Source organism: Capra hircus, chromosome 11 (assembly GCF_001704415.2).
Source record: "Capra hircus breed San Clemente chromosome 11, ASM170441v1, whole genome shotgun sequence".
In the NCBI taxonomy this organism is placed as follows: Eukaryota; Metazoa; Chordata; class Mammalia; order Artiodactyla; family Bovidae; genus Capra; species Capra hircus.
The window spans coordinates 44,262,171-44,276,925 of record NC_030818.1 but is presented as its reverse complement, the minus strand read 5'-3'; the positions used below and the strand labels follow the sequence as shown (position 1 = coordinate 44,276,925).

The window sequence follows — 14,755 nt, the reverse complement described above, 5'->3', positions numbered from 1 at the left end:
TTTTCTTTTAAAACGTAATTGTTTCATAAAGCACTTTTGTGTATAGCTTTTTCACAGAAAAGCAGAAGACATTGATAATGATGTGCTTTCTTCTGAAGAACAAGAAGAATGCAAAAATTACCTGAGAAAGACCAGGGACTACCTGATAAAGATTTTAGATGACTGTGATTCAAATCTGTCAGTAGTTAAGAAAGTAAGTTGCCGATTGTGCTTTCTTATTATTGATAACTAAGTAATAAGGAATTTTGCCTTGATTTTTGTATTTTGGTAATTTAAAAAATTCTTAGCGATACCACATTAATGCACAGAAGTAGGGTGTTTAAATATTTAATTAGTATTACTTTGCCTTAGGTTTTTGTGTGTGTGTTTAAATGTGGACATTTAGGTTTATACCATTACAGAAATGCTTATTGGAGAATTTAAAAAGGCTGGCATTTATTTTTGTTACCTGGTGATGAATTCAGCAAATGTTGCCACTAAGTCTAGTTCTGTGTGGACTTGGCAGTTAAACATGTTAATGAAATCAGGTGGTTGCTCATGACTCTGGGACGTTTCTCTCCCATCACTATCTCTTGTGACCACCTTTCCCCAGCTGTCAGCAGTTTGAGGCTATTGTGATGGGATTAACCTCAGTGACATTCAACCTTCCACCTGTTTGATTGATGAGTTTGTGTTGCAGCTCTTGGATTAGAGTTATGTTTGGTGCATGCCAGCATCTGTGTTTCTCTCCTCTCATTCAGAATCAGTGAGTGAGTGGCAGTGACTTACTGTGCTCACATGGAAAAACTCTCCAGTTAACATTTCTCTGCCCTTGATGCTGCCATCAGGAGGGCTAGACACAGCATGGACTTGAGGGTTAGGAGACTTTAGATTGCCCAGCATTTTCTGTGTGTTGTTACATAAAGTACAATGTGCTTGTCACACAGAAGTATGAAAATATAAATTAGTAAGATAAAAAAAATCCTTACTTGAGAGTTCTTCTGTTGGTGGTTTTGCAAACTAAAGATGTTGATTCTTGCCTTTTATTTCTAGTTGCCTGTGCCCCTGGAATCTGTGAAAGAGATGCTTAATTTAGTCATGCAGGAGCTCGATGAGTTCAGTGAAGGAGCGCCTCTTCATAAAAATGGGTCTTTACGAAACGCAGATTCAGAAATAAAGCACTCAACTTCATCTCCCACCAAATACTCTCCATCACCAAATAGAAGTTGTAAGGTAAGTGAAAAAGAAAAGAGTCACTTTACTGCAGAATGTGTGTTCTAGATGTTCTAAATACTGTTTCATCATTTTTTCAGTATTCTCCCAAAACACCACCTCAGTGGGCAGAAGATCAAAATTGCTTATTGAAAATGATCTGCCAACAAGTGGAGGCCATTAAGGTAAATGCCTTGATTTTTCTAAACTGTGCCTATCTTATTCCAAGACTCCTTCCTTGACCACTTTCTTACTCATTTCTAACACTGTTCCAGATGTTCCTCTGCTGCATGACTGTAGAGTCATACTGTGATTTACATGCTTCTGTCTTGACATTAGCTTATTTTTGAAATTGCTTATGTGTCTTTATCCTCGACAAGATGTGAATCTTTCAAAAATGGCGACTCATATCCAAACCATAGCCCTGTTCCCGGCATAGAGGAGGTCCCCAGTGATTGAGTGAACTAGCAAGCTCTAGTCTTCATACCTTGATTTATGAGATTATAGCTTAGACTGACTAGTGTATATGTCACATTTATAGCTAAGACTTCACAAGTGGTCTAAACTTTAAAAGGTCTCTTTATCTTTTTATTACTTCATATGAATTTGACTTAATTATGTAAAGATGCAGGTGTCTGTACATGATTGTGCTTTAACTTTATGAAAGTGACCTCAACTGTAGCACTCAAAGGAACTTCTTTGGAATTGGAGGTACAAGTAAGTTGTTTCATGCTCATTGACAAGAACTAATGCTTTCTAAAATCATGCCAAGGAAAGTTGAAACCTGTATTTTTTGTACTTTTGAATTTCCATAAAGATTTTGTGTGTTAATTTTGTATAACTGTGACCTGCATGATATTACATGCTAACCATGTAGATTTCTGGCACCTACATGGTGTTCTTATGTGCCTGGAAAGCTAGGGTCTAATACTAACTGCCACTGATGCACTTCTTTGGGTCAGGCACTTCCTTAGCTTTCTCTGTCTCTTTGTCTTCTCATCCATAAAGTGAGACTTGTCGAAACTAGTTTTATATCACGTGTTCTAGTTGTTCAAGTTTTAACATTATGTTTTCAGCTTTAATTGGATGTTTAAGTCTATGGTCCAGATACTGGTGGTGACCAGTTAAATTTTCCAGCTGATTCCATTCGTTTCTTATTTTTAGATATATACCATCTCGACTAGACATAGTATAGATGGATGAATGGGAAAATTTTATTTAGTTTGAAAGTTTAAGATATATTTTTGACCTTAATAGTTATGGGGTGTTTTTTTTTTTTTTTCCTCCAGGAAATTTTTATTCCTAAAATGCTTCTTTTTTTGTTCTCCACACCACCTGGCTTGTAGGCATCTTGGTTGCCATCCCCTTGCACCCACCCACCCAGGGATTAGACCCAGGGCTGCAGCAGTGAAAGCACTGAGCCTAAACCACTAGACTGCCAAGGAATTTCATCTGAAACACTTGTAGAAGAAAGGGATAGCCATGCTGGATCTGTCTCTGACCTCACTTATTATAACTTATTCCTGAAAAATACCTGTCTTGTAGGTTCTGGGGTTGAGAAGGTGTTGCCTTTTTCTTGTCTGATCCCTAACCACTGGCTGTAGTAGTTGGTGCTCGAGGGCTTACTTGGCTCTGAAGCATGTAGAATCTTCCTGGAGCAAAAGGATATAAACCGTGTCCCCTGTATTGGCAGGCAAATTCCTATCCATTGCATTATTAGGGAAGTCCTGAACAGAACTTTAGAAAGATGAAGTAAATGTAGAATGGAAAGGGAGATGAATCCGTTTTTTAGGTTAGAGCTGACTCTAGATTTGAGTGGATTTGGTAATGATACTAAGGAGGGAAAAGAATGGGAGCAGAAAACAAGCTTTAAGAAATTAAGAATCATGTTTTACATCAGCACCTGGTGCTCAGATCTGACTGGAGTATGGACTCTCTAAAACACATCATCAGATATTAAATTTGCTCTAGCACTGTTTACACCATGATATAATTGCTTAAAATTGTTTTTCTTCTTCCAACAGAAAGAAATGCAGGAGTTGAAACTAAACAGCAGTAGCTCAGGGTCCCCTCACCGTTGGCCTCCAGAGAATTATGGACCAGACCCAGTGCCTGATAGTTATCAGGGGTCACAGAATTTTCACGGGGCCCCACTGACAGGTAAGTTGGCAACTGAATAATCCCAGGTGACGACACTGTACTGCTGCCTCCTTCAGTTAGGTAATTTGTGAAACCACCTTGTCTACATGCCTTAATTTATTACATGTTTGTGTCTACCTATACTCCAGAAACAAAACAAGCTTTATCTGATCCTGTTTATGTAAAGGCTTAAAGAACCCTTTACTGCACATCTCAGAGGAGCTGAGACTGAGCTGGAACTATGCCTTATATTGGAAAAATGTTAACTAATAGTATAATTCATTAAGAGCTGCCTAATTATGAAATTAAACTTTGGGGAATTATTTTGATGACATTCTGAGAGGTCTGACAGTCTTGGGAAATCTTTTGTATATGGAAGGAGAGAGTTTAAGCTAGGGTAGAGTGGATTTTTAGGTTGTACTCTTACTTAGCTCTCTGAGCCAGTTTGTCTGTTTGAAACAGAAATAACACTTGCATCACATGGTTATGTATTTATGTGTATGGGAGGTGTGTGTGTGCGCATTAGGCATTTACTTAGAGTATGCAGTAAACATTCAGTGAACCACAGGGCACAGGCAGTTGCCCTCTGGGTTGTCCATGTGCCAGGGCACGTTGTGTATGTGATTTCATTCAATTACAGTAACCCAGAGCGGGAGATAGCATTATGAATTCCCATGTTTAGATGAAATGGGCTTAGAAGATTAGGTGACACCCATTATTGTACATGTCACTGTTGGTAGAGGCTTCAGACTCTGGTGCTTTGACGTCAGGCCACGTGCCCCCAGGCAGCCAGAGTGATGATGAAGGCAGGTGTTTTTCATGTGAGACAGATTCCTGAAATGGAGGTAATTAGATTAATTGGTTTTAGTTCAAAAGGAAGATTGGAAATGGCCTAGTTTAGTACCTTAGTGATGGTCCCTAGGGTCCTCCTTAGAGCAGCTTGCTGTCTTCTCATGACAGTGTCCTTCAAGTGCAACAGGTGACAGAGAAGATCTTTGTGAAGTCAGACTCACTAATGCTGTCAATTATAGGTGTGGATGTGAGGGGCCTGCCAGATTTAAACACTGCCTGCCTAAGGTGCCATACACCATGTGGAACCTGACTGGCGCCGACAGGCTCATGGCTGGCTTCCTCTGGGGCTTTCTGGATGCTGTGTGGTTATCATCAGGCACCTTGTGGGTCACAAGTTCTGTTTCTTCTTTGTATGTGCATAGCAGGTCTTCTGGTTGTTAAACACACATCTGAACATAGCATTCACATTGTCTTATTTTATTCTTAAAAGTACCCTGTGGACTGTGTAGATGCAGCACACCCTCACTTGACAGGCGAGAGGAATAGAGACCCCAGTGAGCTGCTTGACAGTCGCAGTTGCAGGCAGCTCTGGCTCTAGCCAAGAGTCCCACCCTCCTGAACTCACAGATAGTTTCCTTAGTGAAGGTCCAGATGTGCCAGGGTGGCCCTTGTCTACTGATAGTAGATAACTAAAAACCATCAGTAAGCTCGAATAAGGAAATGCTCAAAAGTACTGACGAGTGTAAAGAAAACTGGAAACTAATCATGTCACAGAGAGTTCTGCTACCAGTTTAGAGCATTTTTTTCTGGTCCTTTCTCTTTGTATTCATAAGGAATTTTTAATGAGATTTTCACCATATTAGCATTTTGTTCAGAGATGAGTAAGCATGTGTTTTAAATACAACTTTTAAGTTCTGAGCATTTTTCTACTCAGTATTCTTTGATGGTACCATTAATGAGCATGAGGACCCTATCACATGGAAGCTCTGCAAGTTTTACTCCCTGGTTATTATTTCCCGTTGTAATTATTATAATGAACACAATCCTAGGATTTGTGTAATAGTGTTGTAATTATTGCCATGAACACAATCCTAGGATTTCAGGGTTTTATAAGATTTCTTGCGTTGGGGAATTGCTTTCCTGAAAAACTGTGCTAATTTTACACTTTTACCTCCAGGATCTGGTAGTGCCTGTCTGTTTGCACTCTTGCCAGTTATTAACTATTACCTGACCACCCTCCTGAACTCACAGATGGTTTCCTTAGTGAAGGTCCAGATGTGCCAGGGTAGCCCTTGTCTACTGATAGTAGATGACTAAAAACCATCAGTAAGCTCGAATAAGGAAATGCTCAAAAGTGCTGACGAGTGTAAAGAAAACTGGAAACTAATCATGTCAGTTTATTAAAACCTTGCCAGGTTTTAAAAGCAAAAATAATATCAGCTTTTAAATTTTGGGTTTTTTTTTTTATACTAGGAATGTTCAGCACACTTTGATTTCATGAGTTACCTATTTATTTGGTGCTTTTTTTCTATAGGATTTTTTTGGGTAGGTTTATAAGACATCTGAGGAGAAGGCAATGGCACCCCACTCCAGTACTCTTCCCTGGAAAATGCCATGGACGGAGGAGCCTGGTGGGCTGCAGTCCATGGGGTCGCTAAGAGTTGGACACGACTGAGCGACTTCCCTTTCACTTTTCACTTTCATGCACTGGAGAAGGAAATGGCAACCCACTCCAGTGTTCTCACCTGGAGAATCCCAGGGATGGGGGTAACCCCAGTGGGCTGCCGTCTATGGGGTCGCACAGAGTCGGACATGACTGAAGTGACTTAGCATAAGACATCTGAACTGTTTCTTTCATCAGTTTCTTTCTCAGTGACTTCATCACTGAGAGTGAAAATTTAAATTTCAGATGTTACAATTCTTGGCCCATATATATCCATCCACTTGTTCTGTGTTCTTTGCCTATTTTCTCCTGGGAATGTTTCAGAGGAGCCCCTGCAGGCAGCATACTAGTTTCCTTGCTCAGCTGTGGGCTTCTCCAGTGGCGCTGCCTCTGTGTTACTGTGCAGGGAGCACGGTACCCTGTGGTACCCTGTGGACTGTGTAGACGCAGTTCACCCTCACTGGGCCTGGTTTACCCTCACTGGGCCTTTGCAGGACTTTCTAGAGTCAGCTGCTCAGCACCTCTTGGGTCACAGTTTCCACTTCCTTCTTGTGTAAAGATATAAATGATCTTTAAGTTGTTTTGTTTTCTGGTAAAACTTTCATAGAACAGATTGAGCAAATGGCTGTTGGTTGTTTTTACCATCAACAGGACTGTCTTCTAGTTGTTGGTTTCCTGGTAACATACACGCACACAAAGCAGGTGGGGCAAATAGTTTGGGCGCCAGTTCAAGTGTTAGTCATGTTGTATCCTGTTTATTAAGCCAAGAAGCACATTTTGTGTTACTTTTGAGATCCTTTATGTGAATTTGCCAGGTGATTTTTTGACCTGAATGTTGTTGCTAGCTTGAGTATAAAATGGAACCTTGTCATTCTGCAGATTTTCAAGCCTCTGCAGATTTTCAAGCTCTGAGGCCATCACATATGTTTTGGTTCCTTAAGTCCTTCCTGTGGCCAGTGTCTCCCCCGTATTCCTGATGTGGCAAGATTGTGTCTTCACATCGAGCCCCTCTTTCTCAGGAAGGGGGCCCACCGCTCCTCTTAGCTCCTTCTGGTGCTCGCTGTGGGGCCTCTCTTGGTGCCCACCCGCTGCTGCCCTCACTGCTCCTGTGTTACACTTGGCAGTTGTTCTAGTTTGTCATTTGATAATCATCTTTATGGTGTATTTTGATCTATAGAAAAATTTTTTAAGTCTGTGTAGTTAAATCTTTGATTTCTACTGTTTTTGTATTTATAGCTCTTGCCTAGATAGTACTACCTGCAGCATAGACTTTTTTTAACAGTGTTTTCTTTCTTTTCTTTTCTTTTTTTCTTTTTTTTTTAGTTGCAACTACTGGGCATTCAGTATGTTATAGTCAGTCACCAGCATATAATACTCAGTATCTACTCAGACCAGCAGCTAATGTTACTCCCACAAAGGTAACAAAGGACTAATTTATACATTTATAAATATCTCCTTTTTAATTGTCCAGGCTTCCTACAAATTAATTCAAGAAGTAATTCAACATTTAAACTTAAATGTCCCATGAGGTATAGATATTTTAAATTTCTCTCTGGATAGAGAAGGTATGTTTCTTAGTTATCTAATTTTAATACAGTATATGTGAACATCTAGAATATTTTTGAACAGGAGTGGTGGTGGTGGGAGCTTCATCATCCGGTTGTGACAGAGGCAGGACTGTGATGCACTCCTTGGAGCACTGTGGGTGGCACTCGCAGGCCTAGGCACTGTGACTAAGTGTCCATGGAGACCAGCCCCAGCAGAGCTGGGAAGAGACTGGGGCTTGGGTGCATCCAGGCCCTGGCTCTTAACTTCTCTGTGCCTTATGTATAGAATGATACTAGTGCCTTAGTTTGTAGGGTTTTGAGAATATTTAAATGAGATCCTATGTGTACAGAACTTGAAATTATGCCCAGGTGGCACATTAACAAATGTCAGTGCTCATCGTCATCATCATCATAAACATCATTGGACACCATGTTTAGGAATGAGGAAGGCATAAGTAGATGTATAAGATGCTGTCTTTGGTTAAGGCAGTTCTGGGGACATGCTAAGAACTAGAGCTGTAAGTGTCCTTGTAGCAATGTCTTCTCTTAAGAACGCACTGTATGCTCTACTGGTATATTTATATGCATGTTTGAGGTTCATGAGAATTGGTTTGTATCGAGGTAAGCTATAGTTTTATAGACAGCCTACAAAAGCGTTCACTTTGTCTTTTTCCAGGGGCCAGTTTATGGCATGAACAGGCTTCCACCTCAGCAGCACGTCTACGGCTACCCCCAGCAGATGCACACGCCGCCCGTGCAGAGCTCATCAGCGTGCATGTTCTCTCAAGACATGTATGGTCCCCCATTGCGTTTTGAGTCTCCTGCGACAGGAATTCTATCACCCAGGGGCGATGATTACTTTAATTACAATGTTCAACAGACAAGCACAAATCCACCTTTGCCAGAACCAGGTTATTTTACAAAACCTCCACTTGCAGCACATGCTTCAAGATCTGCAGAACCTAAGGTTTTAGAATTTGGAAAAACCAGTTTTGTTCAGCCAGTGCCTGGTGAAGGAATGAGGCCATCTCTGGCAGCACCTGCACATACAACACAGCCGACTCCTTTCAAATTTAATTCAAATTTCAAGTCAAATGATGGTGACTTCACGTTTTCCTCACCACAGGTTGTGGCGCAGCCCCCTGCTGCGACTTACAACAATAATGAAAGCCTCTTAGGTCTGCTGACTTCAGATAAACCTTTGCAGGGAGATGGGTACAGTGGACCAAAAGCTGTTCAAAACATGGGACCTCGAAATACGTTTAATTTTGGAAGCAAAAATGTGCCTGGAATTTCATTTACTGAGAACATGAGTACAAATCAGCCAAAGAATTCTGGTTTTCGACGTAATGATGATATGTTTACTTTCTACAGCCCAGGGAAATCAGTGTTCGGAGTGCCTGCTACAGAGTCGGCCAGCAAGGGTCACGATGCTGATGGGGGAAGTGCACAGGGGGATGAGGAGGACGACGGCCCTCACTTTGAGCCCGTGGTGCCTCTTCCTGACAAGATCGAAGTGAGGACTGGCGAGGAGGATGAGGAGGAGTTCTTCTGCAATCGTGCCAAGTTGTATCGCTTCGATGCAGCATCCCGAGAATGGAAGGAGCGTGGAATCGGCAATGTTAAGATCCTCAGGCACAAAACCTCCGGTAAAATCCGCCTGCTCATGAGACGTGAGCAGGTGCTAAAGATCTGTGCAAATCACTATATTAGCCCAGACATGGCCCTTGCCCCTAACGCCGGTTCAGACAGATCCTTCGTGTGGTATGCTGTGGACTACGCCGACGAGTCGCCCAAACCAGAGCAGCTGGCCATTAGGTTCAAGACGCCTGAGGAGGCAGCCCTTTTCAAGTGCAAGTTTGAAGAGGCCCAGAGCCTGTTGAAAGCCTCAGGAGGAAATATAGCCACAACCACCCATCAGGCCACAAAAACTGTAAAAGAACCCACAGGTCATGACAGTAAGGATATTGACAAATCTGATGGTGTAACTATGAATTTTGAATTTCAGGTTGCAAAGAAAGAAGGGTCTTGGTGGCATTGTAACATCTGCTCACTGAAGAACATGGCAACTGCCAAGAAGTGTGTATCCTGCCAGAATCTAAACCCAGGCAGTAAGGAGCTCCTCGGCCCACCATTAGTTGATACTGTCTCCGCTCCTAAACCTGGCTCGGATCCCAGTAGATCTGCGCTGGTGACTCTAAAGAAGGAAGGTCACTGGAACTGTGGTGTTTGTTTAGTAAGAAATGAACCCACTGTGTCTCGATGCATTGCTTGTCAGAATAAAAAGCCTGGTAGCAAAAGTGAATCTCCACTTATTAAGCAACCTTCCTTTAAATTTGGCCAGGGAGATCTTCCTAAGGCTGCCAGCAGTGATTTCAAATCTGTTTTTTCAGTAAAGGAGGGACAGTGGGATTGCAGTGTTTGCTTGATAGGAAATGAAGGAAGTTCTGTGAAATGTGAGGCTTGTCAGACTCCACGGAAACAGAGTTCACCTGCCTTTGCTGCCCCAGCACCTGCCTCATTAAAATTTGGTACTTCAGAGACAAGCAAGGCTCCAAAGAGTGGATTTGAAGGTGTTTTCTCCAAGAAGGAAGGACAGTGGGATTGCTCAGTGCAAAATGAGGCCAGTATGGCCGAGTGTGTGGCCTGTCAGAACTCAGGTCAAAATCCGCCAGCTTCTGCTGCATCGGCGTCTGCTTCTTCGGAGACAGGCAAGGCTCCAAAGAGTGGACTTGAGGGGCTGTTCGCCAAGAAGGAGGGACAGTGGGATTGTGATGTCTGCTTGATACGAAATGAAGGAAGTTCTCCAAAATGTGTGGCTTGTGGTGCCTCTAACCCAACCCAGAACCCTGCTGCTGAAGCTCCTCTCACTTTCCCTGTGGGCTCTGCAGCTGACGCAAGTAACTCGTGTGCAAGTCAGACAGGAACAGGATTTAAGAGTAACTTTTCAGAAAAAGCCTTTAAGTTTGGCAATGCAGAACAGGGATTTAAATTTGGGCACGTGGATCAGGAAAATGCACCTTCGTTTAAGTTTCAGAGTTCTTCTAGTACAGACTCTAAATCAGCAAAGGAAGGATTTAGTTTTTCTTTCCCTGCATCTGCTGGTGGATTTAAGTTTGGCATTCAGGAGACAGAAAATCAGGAAAAGACTGCTGAAAAGTCCTTTGAAGAGGACACTGATGATCAGGCTCAGGACACTGGTGGTCAGAAAGACGGGAATACTGTGGTCTTTGGTCAGACTGGCAGCACTTTCACCTTTGCAGATCTTGCCAAGTCAAATTCAGGAGAAGGGTTTCAGTTTGGCAAAAAAGACCCCAATTTCAAGGGATTTTCAGGTGCTGGAGAGAAGTTATTCTCATCACAAAGTAGTAAACTAGTTGATAAAGCAGATGCTTGTGCTGACCTTGAGAAAGATGATGATGCCTATAAGACTGAGGACAGTGACGACATCCATTTTGAACCAGTCGTCCAGATGCCTGAAAAAGTGGAGCTGGTCACAGGAGAGGAAGATGAGAAAGTTCTTTACTCACAGCGGGTGAAATTATTTAGGTTTGATGCTGAGATAAGTCAGTGGAAAGAAAGGGGCTTGGGGAACTTAAAAATCCTCAAAAATGAAGTCAACGGCAAACTGAGGATGCTGATGCGGAGAGAACAGGTGCTAAAGGTGTGTGCCAACCACTGGATCACCACCACCATGCACCTGAAGCCCCTCTCGGGCTCAGACAGGGCTTGGATGTGGTTAGCCAGTGACTTTTCTGATGGCGATGCCAAACTCGAGCAGCTGGCGGCAAAATTCAAGACACCTGAACTGGCTGAAGAATTCAAGCAGAAATTTGAGGAATGCCAGCGACTTCTGTTAGACATTCCCCTGCAGACTCCCCATAAGCTTGTGGATACTGGCAGGGCTGCCAAGTTAATACAGAGGGCAGAAGAAATGAAGAGTGGGCTAAAAGATTTCAAGACATTTTTGACGAATGATCAGACAAAAGTCAGTGATGAAGAGAGTAAAGATTCCAGAGCAGGAGCTGCCACTGCTGCAGATATGAGTGGCGCACCAAACACTGAGACCACTGGGCCCACCCTGGAGTGGGACAACTATGACCTCAGGGAGGATGCCCTGGATGACAGCGTAAGCAGCAGCTCTGTGCATGCCTCCCCGCTGGCCAGCAGCCCCGTAAGGAAAAACCTCTTCCGCTTCGGCGAGTCGACCACCGGCTTTAACTTCAGTTTCAAGTCTGCTCTGAGCCCGTCCAAGTCCCCTGGCAAATTGAATCAGAGTGGGGCCTCAGTGGGCACAGACGAAGACTCCGATGTCACTCAGGAAGAGGAGAGAGACGGACAGCACTTCGAGCCTGTTGTCCCTTTGCCTGATCTAGTCGAGGTGTCCAGTGGGGAGGAAAATGAACAAGTCGTTTTTAGTCACAGAGCCAAACTCTACAGGTATGATAAAGATGCTGGTCAGTGGAAAGAAAGAGGCATCGGCGATATAAAGATTTTACAGAATTATGAAAACAAGCAAGTTCGTATAGTGATGAGAAGGGACCAGGTATTAAAACTTTGTGCCAACCACAGAATAACTCCAGACATGACTTTGCAAAATATGAAAGGTACCGAAAGAGTGTGGGTGTGGACTGCATGTGATTTTGCAGATGGAGAAAGAAAAATAGAACATTTAGCTGTTCGTTTTAAACTACAGGATGTTGCAGACTCATTTAAGAAAATATTTGATGAAGCAAAAGTGGCCCAAGAAAAAGATTTTTTGATAACACCTCACGTCGCTCGTTCAACCACTCCCAGGGAGTCACCTTGTGGAAAAATGGCTGTTGCTGTGCTGGAAGAAACCACCAGAGAACGAACTGATTTGCCTCAGGGTGGTGATGCAGCAGACACAGCCTCGGAAGTTGGCGGGGTGTCTGGCACCCCTGAAACAGCAACAAAAGCCGTGGTTTCACCCCCAAAGTTTGTATTTGGTTCTGAGTCTGTTAAAAGCATTTTTAGCAGTGAAAAGTCAAAACCATTTGCATTTGGCAACAGTTCAGCTACTGGATCTTTGTTTGGATTTAGTTTTAACACACCTCTGAAAAATAACAGTAGTGAAGCCAGTTCAGCAGTCCAGAGTGGATCTGAGAGAAAAGTGGAACCTAGTGGTCGCCAGGAGTCACAGAACTCTGATCCCAAATCAGCTTCCGATGGCAAAGTCAAAAACACCTCTTCTGCTTTTCTGAAGGAGCAGTTCTCAACCAGCCAGACGTTTAAAACTCCAGAAAAGGGTAAGCACTCGGTCTTCAGATGAGGCAGACTTTTGTCTTCCTCTCCCCCACTCTCTCTCCCCACTTTCCTTCCCAAAATACGTTTGTGTGGGTTGTTTTCTTCCCTAAACCAATTTAGTGGTGAGTGTTCAGCAGCAGCAGAGAGCTTGTGTGCACATTGTTGAGGAGATGCCAGCTTCAGAGAGACATGTCTGTCAGCAGGGCACAGGAACTCAGCCCAGCACTGGGTCCAGCTTAAGGCTGCGAGCACTCAGTCGTGAGGGATCACTCGAAGCTGGTGGTTTCAGTACGTTTGTCTTGCAGTTACTGTTCTGATGTTCTTGGATGGTACTGCATGCTCACATTTCAGCTAAGGCAATCTGGCCACTGAGCAATCTGGCAATGAGCAAAGGATGAAAGCCTTGGGATAGGCTAGGTGGATGCGTGGGACAGCCACATTGGTGTAAATGGATGGAATCTGGCTTTTATATTTTAAAATTGCATTCATTTTAATTCTAAAAATGTTCAAAAATGAAATACTCTTTATTTTCTAGGATTTAATTTTAGCCTTTTTAAATCTAATCCAATGGCTTTTTGGACCAGCACCCCTTCCTCACAGCCTGAGAACGGAGGTACAGAGCTGGCACTGGCAGTATGCTAGGGTGTCCGCTTGTCAGCAGCTGCTGGTGCTCAGCAGTGTAACTGGCTGTGTGAGATCAAGTGCCTGATGCTGCAGCGTGCATGTGACAAGGCTATCATGACCCCATAATGCTGCTCTCCATACTTGGATGTCATGTTTTCTCACACGTTATACTCCATTGTTTCGAAGTGGATCTGTGTGGTCTTTACCGTGTCTGTTTTGTACATCATCATTTTCTTCCGTGATTAGTGAAGACCTGTGTGTCACCTAACCATCACTGTCTGTCTGTGTCCAGACACAGTGGCAGCAGCATGTGGACCACAGGGAACCTAGGCTCCCTGGTGACAAAGATGCTGTGTGTGGTAGCTGGCCCTGTTGGAAGAGCTCCCCCATATCTCGCTATTCCCAGTTAGAGCAGGCCCCTTGTGGAGTTATGCTGGAGTGGAGTGGGGTAGAGGACTCAGCAGTGGGCTCTGTGAGAGACCCTCAGGAGCAGGCTGTGGAGGCCAAGACTCACCCCCAGAAGCACAGCTGTGTCTTGGGTGCCAGACAGCTACAGTGATCAAATGACCACCTGTGATTTTAGGAGCTCAGTTGTAAAGTACACAGGTTGTGCTCCTAACTGCAGCAGCTCTTATGTTTATGATTAAGGATGTAGTCTTTGAAAAGTTGTGTGGCCTTTGTGTGTGTGTTTGTGTGTGAATGGTACATATTCGTGCACAGACTCTGTGGACTCTAGGCGAAGAGCCCTGGTCTGGGAGCAAACGCACTCACGTACTGCTGCGGGACAGAGCCCAGTTCTCAGGTGCAAGAACGTCCTGGTTTCAGAGGACCTTAAGAGATGGAGACTGAGGCCCAAAGAGGCCATCTCATTAACAGGAGTCTGTCTCAGTGTCCTCTCGTGGTGCCTGGCCAGGAAATGATGCTGAGTTTTTGTAACAAAGGAGGGTGAGTGAAGGGCTCGTTCAGCATTGAGAAGAGCTGTTTTCTGGATCAGCATCATCCAGTAGAAATAAAGTATGACCTGTATATGTAATTTTAAAATTTCTAGTATCACTGTTTGAAAATAAAAGGAAACAGGTGAAATAAGAGAAACAGATGAAGTTAAATTTAATAATCTATTCAGCTTAGCCCATTACATCCAGAGTACCATTTCAACTTCTGATCAGTATGAAAAATGAGATTATCCCCCTTTCTTTTTTCCACATGTTCAAAACCCTGCGTATGTTTTCCCACTTGAAGTCCATCTCACTTTGGACTGGTTGCATTTGCAGTGTTTCACAGCCATACTCCATGACTTTGCTTGCTCTGTTAGAAGTCCTTTTTTATAGACCACGACCTGTTGTGTGAAGAGTTCCTTTTCTCCCCATCTTTTGCCTTTTTGGTGGTGGTGGTGGTGGTCGTTGTGGTTCTTCAGCGAACAGGCATTGTCTTAGATTCTTACAGTATGACTTACCCAGAGGGTAACAGGTTTAATTTAATATTATCATGCTTGGGAATACAGGAAAGTGGATGTAATTCTAATCACACACCA

At 43.3% G+C, this 14,755-nt stretch overlaps 1 protein-coding gene across 3 annotated transcripts in view; it reads left to right on the top strand.

Moving 5' to 3' along the window:
* The window catches only part of LOC102172632 (E3 SUMO-protein ligase RanBP2), a 58,312-nt gene that overhangs the window by 28,916 nt on the left and 14,641 nt on the right, over positions 1 to 14,755 (top strand). For 2 of the 3 annotated variants that reach the window (XM_018055301.1, XM_018055300.1), the window contains exons 15-21: positions 47 to 193; positions 1,033 to 1,212; positions 1,293 to 1,376; positions 3,216 to 3,351; positions 7,109 to 7,203; positions 8,009 to 12,602; positions 13,136 to 13,213. In XM_018055301.1, the coding sequence (XP_017910790.1) occupies positions 47 to 193; positions 1,033 to 1,212; positions 1,293 to 1,376; positions 3,216 to 3,351; positions 7,109 to 7,203; positions 8,009 to 12,602; positions 13,136 to 13,213 (5,314 nt within the window). The remainder of the gene's footprint in view (positions 1 to 46; positions 194 to 1,032; positions 1,213 to 1,292; positions 1,377 to 3,215; positions 3,352 to 7,108; positions 7,204 to 8,008; positions 12,603 to 13,135; positions 13,214 to 14,755) is intronic. The other variant, XM_018055302.1, reaches the window with a different exon arrangement.